The 13882-nt window shown below is 48.0% G+C and overlaps 1 protein-coding gene across 6 annotated transcripts in view; it reads left to right on the top strand.

Moving 5' to 3' along the window:
* SYTL3 (synaptotagmin like 3) overlaps positions 1–13882 on the top strand; it is a 132729-nt gene that overhangs the window by 63968 nt on the left and 54879 nt on the right. For 4 of the 6 annotated variants that reach the window (XM_050786722.1, XM_050786721.1, XM_050786720.1 and 1 more), the window contains 2 exons: positions 2130–2208; positions 6543–6667. The exons of 1 other annotated variant lie outside the window; for it this stretch is intronic. In XM_050786722.1, the coding sequence (XP_050642679.1) occupies positions 2130–2208; positions 6543–6667 (204 nt within the window). The remainder of the gene's footprint in view (positions 1–2129; positions 2209–6542; positions 6668–13882) is intronic. One more of the 6 variants, XM_050786724.1, reaches the window with a different exon arrangement.

The raw sequence follows: 13882 nt of genomic DNA, 5'->3' as shown, positions 1-13882 counted from the left end.
ACTCCATAGACAGAACAGCCCTGAGGGCTGCTGGTTGCCCATTTTTATGGTTATTTCTCAATGACTTGCTCAACAAGGAGTGGATTATCCATGCCTCCCCTTTTTTAGACTGTGTAGGGTAACTTCCTGATGTTACCGTGGTGTTTGTAAACTGTCATGGCACTGGCGGGAATGTAGCAGCGAGGACGACCAGAGGTCACTCTTGTCGCCATCTTGGTTTTGGTGGATTTTAGCTGTCTTCTTTACTGCAACCTGTCTTATCAGCAAGGTCTTTATGGCCTGTATCTTGTGCTGACCTCCTATCTCATCCTGTGACTTAGAATGCCTTCACCATCTGGGAATGCAGCCCAGTAGGTCTCAGCCTCATTTTACCCAGCGCCTATTCAAGATGGAGTTGCCCTGGTTCACACAGCTCTGACAGTGTAACTCTCAGTTCAAAGCTGAAAGCCACAGGACCCAGGGAGCATCTGGTCTAAGTCCTGGAGTCCAGTGGCCAATCAGCCTGGAGTTCTGATGTCCAAGGCAGCAGAAGAAAAGTCTGTTCCAGCTCTCAGAGACCAATTCTCTTGCTGTGTTTGTTCTCCTTAGGCCCCTGGTTGAGTGATGGTACATGCCAGTATTGAGGGCAGATCTTTCTAACCTAATCCACTGAGACTCACACTGATCTCCTCTGGAAACACCCTCACAGACACACCCAGAATAATGCCTTACCAGGCTTCGAGGTATTCCTGAATCAAGTCAAGTAGATATCTATAATTAAGGTGTCATTAATTAATTAAGTCCACCCCTTGTCAACCTGGTACCCATAGGCTCTCCTTAAGTCATACTTAATACAGGCAGTAACAAGGTAATAGGTCCCCTAACATGATGCAACTATCCCGTAATTGTGATTTTTGGGGATTTTAGATGTTGGGGATGTAGACTTTAGGGATTTCGACTTTAGAGATTTTGATCTTTCAACATTTGGGATTATGGCATTTGAGACTGTCTTTGAGGTTATGATCCAAACCCAAAAATATATAATGCTGATAAGAGAGAAGAATCACATACGTTCTTTTTCAATTTCTTTTTTTTTTTTTTTTTTTTTTTTGAGACAGAGTCTCGCTCTATCGACCAGGCTGGAGTGCAGTGGCCGGATCTCAGCTCACTGCAAGCTCCGCCTCCCGGGTTCACGCCATTCTCCTGCCTCAGCCTCCCGAGTAGCTGGGACTACAGGCGCCCGCCACCTCGCCCAGCTAGTTTTTTGTATTTTTTAGTAGAGACGGGGTTTCACCGTGTTAGCCAGGATGGTGTTGATCTCCTGACCTCGTGATCCGCCCGTCTCAGCCTCCCAAAGTGCTGGGATTACAGGCTTGAGCCACCGTGCCCAGCCTTCTTTTTCAATTTCAAACTGAGACTCTGGGGTGACCTTCAAAATCCTGCTCTCCTTTCTCCTTGAAATTTCAAATTCTCCAGAGTTGTTTCAGTACCTACATGCTCAAGATGTATTTATCGGACTGATGGATGATTGGATGGATGGTAGGATGGATGAAGGTTTGGTGGCTAGATGGGTGGATGGATGGATGAATGAATGAGACTTGGAGAAGGAAGTGAACTCCTTTCTGTTGTTTTATCTTTTTTTTCCTTCTCTTCTGCTTTGGGAAGTGGAGCCCCTCAGCTCTCAGCTGGTCACCTTGTAGCTTTTACCATCCTTATCCTCTGTGCCACCCGCATTCTGCCACTGTTGACATCCCACTCTGCATGGAGTTGGGGTGGAGCCATAGGAGAAAAGAGGTTAAACAAGCAGTAATTTACTTGAGTACAGTCTTTGAGCCAGTGAAATGCCAGTCATCATTTCCCAGGGGTACTTGTCATCTTGTCAACAACCCACTGATAATGCTCCTTCAATGTGAATATCAAAAGCAGGGCGAGACACTGAATAAAGAGGATGCCTTCCCCTCCGGAAGACTGCTGTCCACCTCCAGGCCTGCATGCATACAGCCACGCCCACCTGCACCCCCAGCACCACACCCACACTCATGCCCACACACCCACATGCCAGTGTTTTGGGGTTGGCAGCCTGGACGCTGCTGAGGCAAACACAAGTCATCAAGCATAATTCTCATTCTCTCCTTCTGTCTCTGTTTTAGTTACAGGAACTTGGTCAGTGTAGAGGATTTAATAAGTCCGTGGAAAATTTGTTTCTGTCTCTTGCTACCCACGTGAAAAGTAAGTGCATGCTTCATGATGTGTTTTCCCACCACCCTCCAGACCAGCCGAGCCCACTGGCTAGGGCCTGGCTGGTGATCTCAGTTGGCACTGTCCCTCAGGCCACTCACTTTGTGTCTGGACCCCGGGGAAAGCCACAGCACCTGACCCTTCACCTCTTTCCCAACAGAGCAGGCCTATGGTTCCTTGTGGGAAGGAAATGCCATTTCAGTCTACAGGCTGGCTCAGTTTCCCCTACTCCTGCCAAAACCTGCCTAGCTCAGCGTCATGGGCAAAGGAGTTTAGACTTCCCTGAGGACCAACAGAGAAAACGTAAAGAGACAATTTCAGGGCTGGACCTGGTGGCTCACACCTGTCATCCCAGCACTTTGGGAGGCCAAGGTGGGTGGATCACTTGAATTCAGGAGTTCGAGACCAGTCTGGCCAACATGGTGAAACCCCGTCTCCACTAAAAATACAAAAATTAGCTGGGCGTGGTGGTGGGTGCTTGTAATCCCAGCTACTGGGGAAGCTGAGGCAGGAGAATCACTTGAACCCAGGAGGCGGAGGTTGCATTGAGCCGAGATCGCACCACTGGACTACAGCCTTAGCAGCAGAGCAAGACTCCATCTCAAAAAACAAAACAAAACAAAAAAAACAAAAAAAAAAGAGAAGAAAAGAAAGATGTAATTTCAGGGAATCTAAAACCAGAACCTTTCAGGCCGGTGGGGCCCAATATCTATCATCTGCATGGAATTACTTCACCTTTCTCCTTTTCTCCTTGGTAAATGTATTTTCTTCGGTTAGCAGTAATCCTGTGATTTTCCGGTGCACGTAACCCGGAACCACTTCCATTTGGAATATTGTGTCTTTCAGTGTTCTCTCTGTTCAGATACTTTTTTCTCTATTTATCTTAAGTCCCAGAGGACAGACTCCTTTTCATGCCTCCTAAGATGCCCAGGGCTGGTCAGGTGTTTAGAAAATGTCCTTAGTGGGCTCAAGTGTCCTTAGGCATGGATTTCTTTTTCACTGTGTTTCTGCTCGGCTTCTCTTCATCATCCCCTTTTCTGCAGTTGCGTGCAGATGGTCTCAGTGCTGCACTTGGCTCTGAGACAGTCTCTTTATATGACTTTAATTAGTTGTCCATATTCCTCATGAGCCCTGTCTCAGCTGTCACACGATGACAATGGACGTCAGAGCACTGCTCTTCAGATGAACAGAAACAGTGACTGTCTCATGCAATGGTCTGTTCCTTCCTTGTTCAGAGGGAGGAAGCAGCTGAATTTCATGAGCCTATTTGCTAAGAGCACTTGGTGGCTTAAAAATCACTGCTCCCACCCTGCGGGGCTCGCTGACAGTACCCCCGCTCTGTGCTCCTTGGCCTGGAATTTGTTTTCCAGCTGTCCTGGCTGCCTGTTCTCTTGTTGGTGCTGTTTTCCCACCCACACCCCAGTAGGTGCTAGTCCACCCTTCCCTGTATGTCTTTCTAGATGAACAGCCCTTCTCCAAATCTATGTGGCTTCTGTGAATTGTCTCCCACCACTGCCACTGTGGAATCAGTGCCTTGGAGTTAGCCCCAGCCCTGTCATCCCTCAGCCACCGAAATCCAGAGAGGTGGGACACACGTCAGCACACACGCGCCTTCTGGACGCTCCCAGCCCTACACACAGGTGCATTGGATGTGCTCACAGCTGTCAGACGGCCACCCCATAGCCTGGCCTGTGTACCTGCTCACACACTTGAGGCTAACCAGTGAAATACCCAGTTGGACGACTAGAGCTAGTCCCTGGGTGAGGTGTGGGGGAATTCACAAGAGCAAAGCAGCAAGCAACCCTTCTCAGATGTGGGAAGCTGACTAAACCACATAACCTATACACACACACACACCCCAGCACCCACTCCCCCACCCCACTACCACCCCCTGCCCAGAGGCAGAGATAGAAAACCCCAGCTTTCTGGTTCCTGGGAGTGGTGCTTTGCCTCTGACCTTTCCCAAGTGCTTCCCCTGGTTCTGCAGGAACAGGACACGTGACCACACACACGCCCTTCTCCTGTCCTGTAGGCGCTGACTCCTATTGCTTTGGATTTTGAGCTCTTCTTCTCGTGCCCCTGTTATCTTTTTGCTGCCTGTTTCCCTACAGAAGTGGGTGCAGAGGGAAGCCTCATTCTCAGGGGAGGAAGTCAGATTGGCACCTGAGGTCCTCGGGGAGGGGCTGTGGAGGGCCCCAGACTCTGCACTGGCGCGGGTGCTGAAGGGTGGCCTTGCCCCTGAGGGGTTTTGAAAGCTGACCCAGAATTACAACCTCTAGCTGCTGAAGCTGCCCAACGAAGTCAAACCAGCGGGAGGAAATGAGTGACCACAGCTCTGTGTATTATCAGTACATTTCTAGAAGATGTCAGCTTTGTCGTCCCCCTTAGAAGGGGGAAGAGGAAATGAGAAAACTGGTCTTGCTCAGAAGCAATCTGCATTTCTTTCTCTTCCTTATCCTTTGTCCCCTAATAATACTGACCCATAAACCTATTTCTTAGGGCCCAAATTTCTCAAGAAGGCCCGTCCTCTCCCCTTGTCTGTGAACTTTAAATGGCCCATATAGGCCGAGGCTTTGGGGTGGGCACAAAGAGATTGCTGGGGGACCAGTTCCTCCTAAGGGGTTAGAAATTAGAGCCCCTCACAGCGTCACAGCCCAGACTGGGATGGGCCATCTGAGTGTGTCCTTTATTTTGTCCACTTTGAGGATCTGGTGCGTGCTAGTACCTTGGGAGCTGCTGGCCTTAGAAAGATACCCCAGTGTTTCTCGATGGTCACCTTGAGGATTTGGGATGGCATTGCTATCAGGGGAGGCTAGGAGGCATCCTGGTGGAGAAGCTGGACACCCCAGCAGTTTCGGGGAGCGTGTGTTGAATTTCCCTCTCTAGAGGAAAATGTCACTGCAGGACTCACTCCTGGGCAGTGCAGGCGGGAGAGAACCCATACATAGCGAGAGGATAGAGGATTCATGCAATAACATCCCAAGGAGTGGATCCAAAGCCAGCCAGGGAGGTCGAGAGCCACGCTGTACATTGCAGTAGCCTCTAACCACGTGTCGCTTTTGAGCCCCTGAAATATGGCTGCAAGATGCACTACCAAAGTGAACACACTGGGTTTCAGAGGCTTGGAATCCAACAGAAGTAAAATATTTCATGGATAACTTTAATATTGATGACATGTTTTAATATTTTGGATATATTGTGTTAAACTAAATATAGAATTAAAATTTATTTGGCCGGGCTCAAGCCTGTAATCCCAGCACTTTGGGAGGCCAAGGTGGGTGGATATCTTGAGCTCCTCAGGAGTTCGAGACCAGCCTGGCCAACATGGTGAAACCCTGTCTCTACTAAAAATACAAAACTTAGCCGAGTGTGGTGACACACACCTGTAATCCCAGCTACTTGGGAGGCTGAGACACGAGAATTGCTTGAACCAAGAAGGCAGAGGTTGCAGTGAGCCGAGATCACATCATTGCACTCCAGCCTGGGCAACAGAGTGAGACTCCATCTCAAAAATAAATAAAATAAATAAATAAATATAGAGTTAATTTTACCTGTTTTTTTTTAAAAACTTTTTAAATGTGGCTACTATAAAAATTTAAAATAATATGTGTGACTTGCATTGTCTCTCTACCAGACAGCACAGATCTAGAGACAGTTTTAAGGTCCTCGTTTGGAGGAATGGGGGTCTCAAGGGAAAATGAAACCATCTTTGAAGGATGAAACCATCTTCAAGGTGGTTCTCTCACTTCTGTGTGTGGCTTCCTTCCTTCGAACTTTATTCATCTTTATTCTAGACCACTATTACACTGTAAAAACAAATTTGTTTACAGTCATCTTTCCAGGGTTTGCTTACTATAATTTTTATGAGGACACCCCAAATCTTATTTTTACCTCACTTCAGAGAGTCACAAGAAATGGTGTTAAGTTGTAACATCTTTGTAAGGAACCCCTAGAAAGCCAGCTTGTTTGGTAGGCTGCCACCTTCGTGTTTGGACGAGTGTACATACATATGTGTGACCTGGAACGCAGGGGAGCTTGGGTGGATGATTTCCCTTCACCTCACCCTGACTATGGCCCGGGTGACCACAGCGGGACCTTGAAGGAAGCCAGCCTTCTCCTGCCCTGATCCAGCACACTGTCTGCTCACCCTCCCGACACCTCTGCTCTTGGTGAGGGGATGTGCCACTCTTGCGCCTCTGTGCACTTTGCCCTCTTGGGACCTTGCGACCTACTGTCTGTGGGTTCAGAGAACCCCAGAAGAGGCTCCTACAAGTCTCAGCAAAGCTGCGTGTTGCCACCCGTCAACCCTTGTGTTTGCCTTTTAGAGCTCTCCAAATCCCAGAATGACATGGCCTCTGAGAAGCATCTTCTTGCCACGGGCTCTGGGCAGTGTGCGGGCCAGACAGAGAGACGGAGCCAGTCTGACACTGCGGTCAACGTCACCACCAGGGTACCCTGAGCCCCACAAGGCCTCCATGCTGTTCACCTTCATGTTGTCTTCCAGAACTTTCTAGCCTGCCTTCTCTGTAGATTTATGTTTTCTTTGGTTTTATGGAAAAACAGCCATCAGAAAAACATCATTACCAGTCAGCGCTTCTATTAGGGCAGGCCTGGCCCAAGGCAGGTCAGGATTCAAGGTCAGTCTGGAAAACTGTTCAGTACAGGGAAAGGCTTCCACCTAATCACCAGCCCCTGAGGCTCCTCTGTGTCCACAGAGCTCCCTGCCGGCTTCAAGCCTGCACCAAAGCCCAAGGGCTTCCTGCAGGGCCCACACCTGCCGAGTTAGCCCTTGAGTCTGCAAGACCAGCGGCCTCTGGTTAAAATCTGTCCTGGCCTCTGATGGAAACTATTGAAAACATAAAGCCTGTGGGGCGCTCTTCCCCCGCTGTCCACACCACAAGTGAGAGCTCCCCTAGTAAAGGTGTCTAGGGAAATAATTATTCCACCTTCCCACCAGGACTAACCCAGCCTGGAGTGAATGCTTCGGGTATGAGAGAAAGCCAACCTTGGAATCGGAAAACCTGCATTCTAGTTCAGCTGAGGTGCCTTGCCTGGGCAGGTGCCACTAGCTGTTGCTTGCAGAGTTGATGTGACTGCCCTGGTAGGCTGGACAGAACGGGTGTCCCTTCTCTGCTGCTGTGGACTCCACTCAAGCTGTCCCCAGACAGACTGTCCTTTAGGCGAGGGTGTGAGGTCAGTCCCCCTCTCCTGCTGGAACTTGCACACAGCCTCTTGAGAGTTCACGTCTTGCCTCCCACTCGAGCCTGTGTACCTACCCCTCTATAAAATGAAGATGATAATTGATACCTGTTCTGCCCACAGCACAAGGTTTTGTAAACATCTAATGAGATAATATAGTATCTTGATTTGCTATGTAAGTCATCTAAATATTTTATCTAAATTGCCAGCATTTACTATGATGTGCTGGACTCTGTACTAAAAGCTTAATTAAGCTATCTCGTTTTATCTTCATAACCACCCTCTAGGGTAGGTATTGCATGCAACCTCATTTTACGTGTAAAGAAATGGAGGCTTAGAGAGATTAAGTCACATGCCAAAGGTTGTGTAGCCAAAAGAGGACTGAACTCTGGGCCAGTGATTCCCAGCTCTTATGAGTATGGGAGTCACTGGGGGTCTTAAAATGCAGATTCCGAATCAGTAGCTGCGGGATGGACGTGACATGAGGAGCTGCAGGTGCATTTTTGGTGAGCTCCTGGGATCTAGTGAAGTCTATGCTGTGAAGTTCTCAGACCACACTTTAGGAACGAGGTGTCTAGACGGTTTGAAATGTATTTGGCAGGTGTTTGAAATTCTATAACACAAGTGTCAGCTCCTGCCAGCTTCCCAGGGTCTACAGAAGCGCCATCTGAACTCCCTCAGGGGATCACTCCTTCTCCTAGTGAAACAGGCGGAGGGGAGGGTTAGCAGCCCCTTATGAAGCCCTGTGTTCCACACATGGTGGCAGCATTTTTTCTTACCTACTTTATCACATTTAATGCTTACAAAAATACTGTGATAGATATTGTTACTCCCATGATAAAGATCGGCCGAGCCTGGTAGCCCATGCCTGTAATCCCAGCACTTTGGGAAGCCGAGGTGGGCAGATTACTTGTGCCAAGGAGTTTGAGACCAGCCTGGACAACATAGGGAAACCCTGTCTCTACAAAAGTGCAAATATTAGCCGGGTGTGGTGGCACATGTCTATAATCCCAGCTACTTAGGAGACTGAGGTGGTAGGATCTCTTGAGCCCAGGAGGTCAAGGCTGCAGTGACCCATGGTTGCACCACTGCACTCCAGCCTGGGTGACAGAGTGAAACCCTGTCTTAAATAATAATAATTAAAAATTTTAAAAATTGGCCAGGCACCATGGCTCATGCCTGTAATCCCAGCACTTTGGGAGGCTGAGGTGGGTGGATCACCTGAGGTCAAAAGTTCAAGACCAGCCTGGCCAACACGGTAAAGCCCTGTGTCTACTAAAAATACAAAAATTAGCCAGGCATGATGGCAGGTGCCTGTGATCCCAACTACTGAGGAGGCTGAGGCAGGCGAATCGCTTGAACCTAGGAGGCGGAGGTTGCAGTAAGCCGAGATCGTGCCATTGCACTCCGGCCTGGGCGACAAGAGTGAAACTCTGTCTCAAAAAAAAAAAAAATATATATATATATATATATAAAATATACATCTCAAGAACCTAAGTTTCAGTGAGAGGTTAACCAACCTGCCTAATGTCACATACTGAATGAAAGAGCCAGGAGCAAACCCAGGATTTGACTCTGAATTCTAAACTCTATGTTCCTGTAAGAAGGACAAATGAGGACTGCTGAAGAAAGAGGGTTCAGCAAGGGGATTGTGGAAGTATGAGTAATTCTCTTACTCGCCTGAGTCACAGGAAACCACTCAGAGTCTAACATTGACTTAGGGTTAACCAGATGCCTGGCATTATTCTCAGCGTAATGCCCCTCAGAGGTATTCAGCCTTTGTGATCCTTAAGACAGCCCTGTGAAATTTGCACTGTTCCTGTCCCCATTGAAGACGGGGACACTGGGGCCAAGAGATGACCAAGCGCTAGGTGGAGCCTGCTCCAGAGACCAGCCACACCCTGCCCCTGCCCCTGAAGTGGGATGCACTTCCCATTTACACCATGATGTGCTGTGTGGTGGCACATCCCGCGCACCACAGGCTGGGCTTGTGGCGTTCTGCGTGAGGATGGCCCGTGAGTCCTCGGCACGCCCCCTCCCCTGCTGCACGTGCACATGGCCCAGAGCCTGGCCGGGGTTGTCTGATGGGCTCTGGGAGCTCAGGGATAGAAGTGGTGGGGTACAGGGGAGACGGTGGGGGGAGAGCCCATCTAAGTAGACGTTGTTATGCCTGTGTCCACTTCTCAGCCATGCCCTTGGCAGGACATGCTTCCAACTTTCTACAGGCCTTCTCTCTCCCCACCTTGAGGATGTGGCTGGGTTGGTTTCTTTGTTTTGAGACCAAGTCTCACTCTCTTGCCCAGGCTGGAGTACAATGGTGCTATCATGGGTCACTGTAGCCTTGATCTCCTATGCTTAAGTGATCTTCCCACTTCAGCCTCCCAAGTAGCTGAGACTACAGGCATATGGCACCATGTCTGGCTGATTTTTTTTTAATTTTTATTTTTAGTAGAGATGGGGGTCTCACTATGTTGCCCAGGCTGGTCTCAAACTCCTGGGCTCAAGCAATCCTCCCACCTAGGCTTCCCAAAGTGCCAGGATTACAGGTGTGAGCCACCACACCCAGCCAAATATGGCTGTTTTAAGGGACAATTTAACCAAATATTTACAAAGTACTCATCTTTGATAGTATGATTTATAAATGCTAAATAACTATTGGGTTAAAATATAAGGAGTACATCTCTATTCATTTTTATTTATGTTTGAGACAGAGTCTCATTCTGTTGCCCAGGCTGGAGTGCAATGGCACAGTCTTGGCTCACTGCAACCTCTTCCTCCCCAGTTCATGATTCTCCTGCCTCAGCCTCTTGAGTGGATGGGATTACAGGCATGCACCACCACACCCGGCTAATTTTTGGATTTTTAGTAGAAATGGGGTTTCGCTGTGTTGCCTAGGCTAGTCTCAAACTCCTGAGCTCAATTCGATCTGCCTGCCGTAGCCTCCCAAAGTGCTGGGATTACAGGTGTGAGCCACCGCACGTGGCCCTGGAGTACATCTTTAAATAGAATATTCATCAGACTGCAGTTACACATGCCTTAGCTGGGGAGCTCTCCAAAATTCCTCTCGTTTTCATCAGAGCATGTTGGAGCATCTTGTCAACGTTAATTATAGAACACGGTGCCCCTGCTTTGGAAGTGGGGGATGTTGGTGTCCACCTTGCAAGTGGCTACATTGAGGCACAGAAGTAGTGGATACCTTTTTTTTTTTTTTTTAGAGACAAGGTCTGTCTTTGTCACCCGGGCTGGAGTATAGTGGTGCGAACACGGCTCATTGCAGCCTCAACCTCCTGGGCTCAGGTGATCCTCCCATCTCAGCACCCCCAAGTAGCTGGGACTAGAAGGGTGCACCATTCCACCCAGCTGATTTTTGTATTTTTTCTGGAGATAGGGTTTTACCATGTTGCCCAGACTGGTCTTGAACTCCTGGGCTCAAGGGATCCTCCTGCCTTAAAATCACGCAGTGACCTGGAGATGTTAACTGAGAAAACAGCTCAGCATCTTTTCCACACCGCTTTTCTGACTGTTAAGTTTGAACCACATATTCTGCAAACACCCCTTCAAAAATGCTCACTTAAGCATCTGGGCCAGGATTCTTCAATAAGTGAATTCTTACCTCTCCTCTCTTGTGCGTTCCACTGGGATTTTATTGTATGTGTTATGAATGTACAGTATTGACCTATATTAGCCATAAAAACATGCACCTGTTAAACAGGAAGAATGCCTAAAAACCGTCAGCAGGGGCTATCTCTGGAGGGGGGAACTGAGGACAGAGGTGGAGGAAGAAGATTTTCTTTCTTTCTTTTTTTTTTTTTTTTTGAGATAGAGTCTCACTCTGTCACCCAGGCTGGCAGTGGAGTAAGTGATCTTGGCTCACTGCAACCTCCTTCTCCCAGGTTCAAGCCATTTTCCTGTCTCAGCCTCCTAAGTAGCTAGGACTACAGGCATGTGCCACCACACCCAGCTAATTTTTGTATTTTTAGTAGAGACAGGGTTCCACCATGTTGGCCAGGCTGGTCTTGAACTTCTAACCTCAGGTGATCTGCCCCCCTCAGCCCCTCAAAGTGCTGGGATTACAGGCATGAGCCGCTGTGCCTGGCCAGCTATTCCTTTTTAACAGCTACTTTTTTTCTTCCTTTTTTTTTTTTTAGACGGAGTCTTGCTCTGTTGCCCAGGCTAGAGTGTGGTGGCGCGATCTCGGCTCACTGCAACCTCCGCCTCCCAGGTTCAAGTGATTCTCCTGCCTCAGCCTCCTGAGTAGCTGGGACTACGGGCATGTGCCACCACGCCTGGCTAATTTTTGTATTTTTGGTAGAGGCAGGGTTTCACTTTGTTAGCCAGGATGGTCTCGATCTCCTGACCTCGTGATCCACCTGCCTTAGCCTCCCAAAGTGCTGGGATTACAGGTATGAGCCACTGTGCCCGGCCTAACAGCTACTTTTTAGGGCTTTTAGTTCATGCTGCCAAGTTGCCCTCCACTGAGGTTGACTCAGTTTACCTGACCACTGACAGGACAGTGACCTGTTTTCCAGCACTCTTGCCAACACTCAACTTTGTACCTTTTTTTTTCCTCAAAATGTTTATTATAGTAAAATACACATAAGACTTACCATCTATGCCATTTTAAGTGTATAGTTCATGGCATTGAAAACATTCCTAATGTTCTGCACCCATCACCACCATCCATCTCTAGGACTCTCTTCATCTAGTAAAACTCAACTTTATAATTTTTAACATTCCTATCACCACCATCCATCTCCAGGACTGTTTTCATCTAGTAAAACTCAACTTTATAACTTTTAACATTTGCCAATATAATGGGCAGTTATTTAAAATGTGCCTTTCTTTAACTGCAGGTAAGCTTTTTCTCCTACTTTTTCCCCTGTTTGGCACACCTTCATTCTTGAACCCCTCTCATTGGATCTGCTGGCTCTTCCAGCCTCTGGCTCCTTTGCTGTGGCTTTGGTGGACACTTCTGTCACACCGTTAGTGTCCCCTCAGACAACATCGCACATCCCCTGTGTTCATGATCTGTGTCCACGTGTCTGCAGGTCTAGGATGTGCTTTCTGTTTAACCATCACCAGCTGCTCCAGGGGGAAGGCCTTCCCTCTCAGGCTTACCCCAACCAGCCTCAGCACCCTCTCGGATAATTGCAGCCCCACTGAAGACCATCCTAGAGGCTTGCATGCTGAAGATACTCTCCCTGGCCTCTTTGCCATTGACCTGGCTGGTGCTTCCATTTGAATGGTGTCTCTGTCTTCCTACTAGCTAGTGAGCCCTTGGAGGATGGACGTTTCATCTTCTCCTCTTTCTCCTCTCTTCCTCCTCTTCTACCAGCCCCCAGAATTTCGCGTGGTGGCGCAAATATAGTGTTGCCTAACAAATAAATGTCTGTAGGAATTACGTTGGCATTCTGGGGATGCAGAACATCAATAATGCGGAGGTAATCTTTTCTTTCGTTTGTTCTGTCGTATTCTCACTTAGTTTTTTCTTCCTGAAAATTATGACTATGTGGCAACGGTTATATTTCTGAGTTCTGCTCCAACCCAGCACCAAAAACTAAAGTCTCCACTTGGAAAGTTGGTATTTTCAGCCATTAAGAGGTTTTCCCACCTTGCCCGTTGTGTTTATTGCGCTCTACGGGCACTGTCCGATGGAACTTTCTGCAGGGATGGGAATGATCTTTATGTGAGCTGTCCAAACAATGACCATGGCTGCATGTGGCCACTGAGCATTTGAAATGGGTTGAGCGCAACTGAGAAGTTAATTTTGTTTGATTTGAACTAATTTGAGTAGCCATGTGTGGCTAGTGACTACCATATTGGAAAACACAGCTGTTTACATCACAGAAGTGTCAGCTTGGCTGTGCGCGGTGGCTCATGCCTGGAATCCCAGCGCTCTGGGAGGCTGAGGCAGGTGGATCACTTGAGGTTAGGAGTTACAGGTCAGCCTGACCAACATGGTGAAACCCCATCCCTACTAAAAATACAAAAATTAGCCAGTGTGGTGGCACATGCCTGTAGTTCCAGCTACTTGGGAGGTTGAGGCAGGAGAATTGCTGGAACCCGAGAGATGGAGGCTGCAGTGAGCCAAGATTGTGCCACTGCTCTCCAGCCTCCAGCCTGGGTGACAGAGCAAGACTCCATCTCAAAAAAAGAAAGAAAAAATAAAGAAGGGTCAACAATTAGCAAAGTATTTTTAGAAAATTTAGAGACATATTTTGATTGTTCCCTTTTTATAAGCATCTTAGAGCTAAAACTCTGCTTATCAGGCCAGTTATTATATAACAAGTGATTAAATGCCAGGACCATTTATTAAGGCTAAAATTTGGACTTCTTTAAGACTTTTACTAATCCATGAGTGATCTACCCATTACTGTTCATGACTATCCCAAAGCTGGATGTTGTCTGTCTCTGGGCCCTGTGTGCGTGCGTGTGCGTGCGTGTGCGTGCGTGTGCATATGTGTGT

Source organism: Macaca thibetana, chromosome 4, assembly GCF_024542745.1.
Source record: "Macaca thibetana thibetana isolate TM-01 chromosome 4, ASM2454274v1, whole genome shotgun sequence".
Taxonomy (NCBI): Eukaryota; Metazoa; Chordata; class Mammalia; order Primates; family Cercopithecidae; genus Macaca; species Macaca thibetana.
This window is presented reverse-complemented; position numbering and strand designations above follow the sequence as displayed.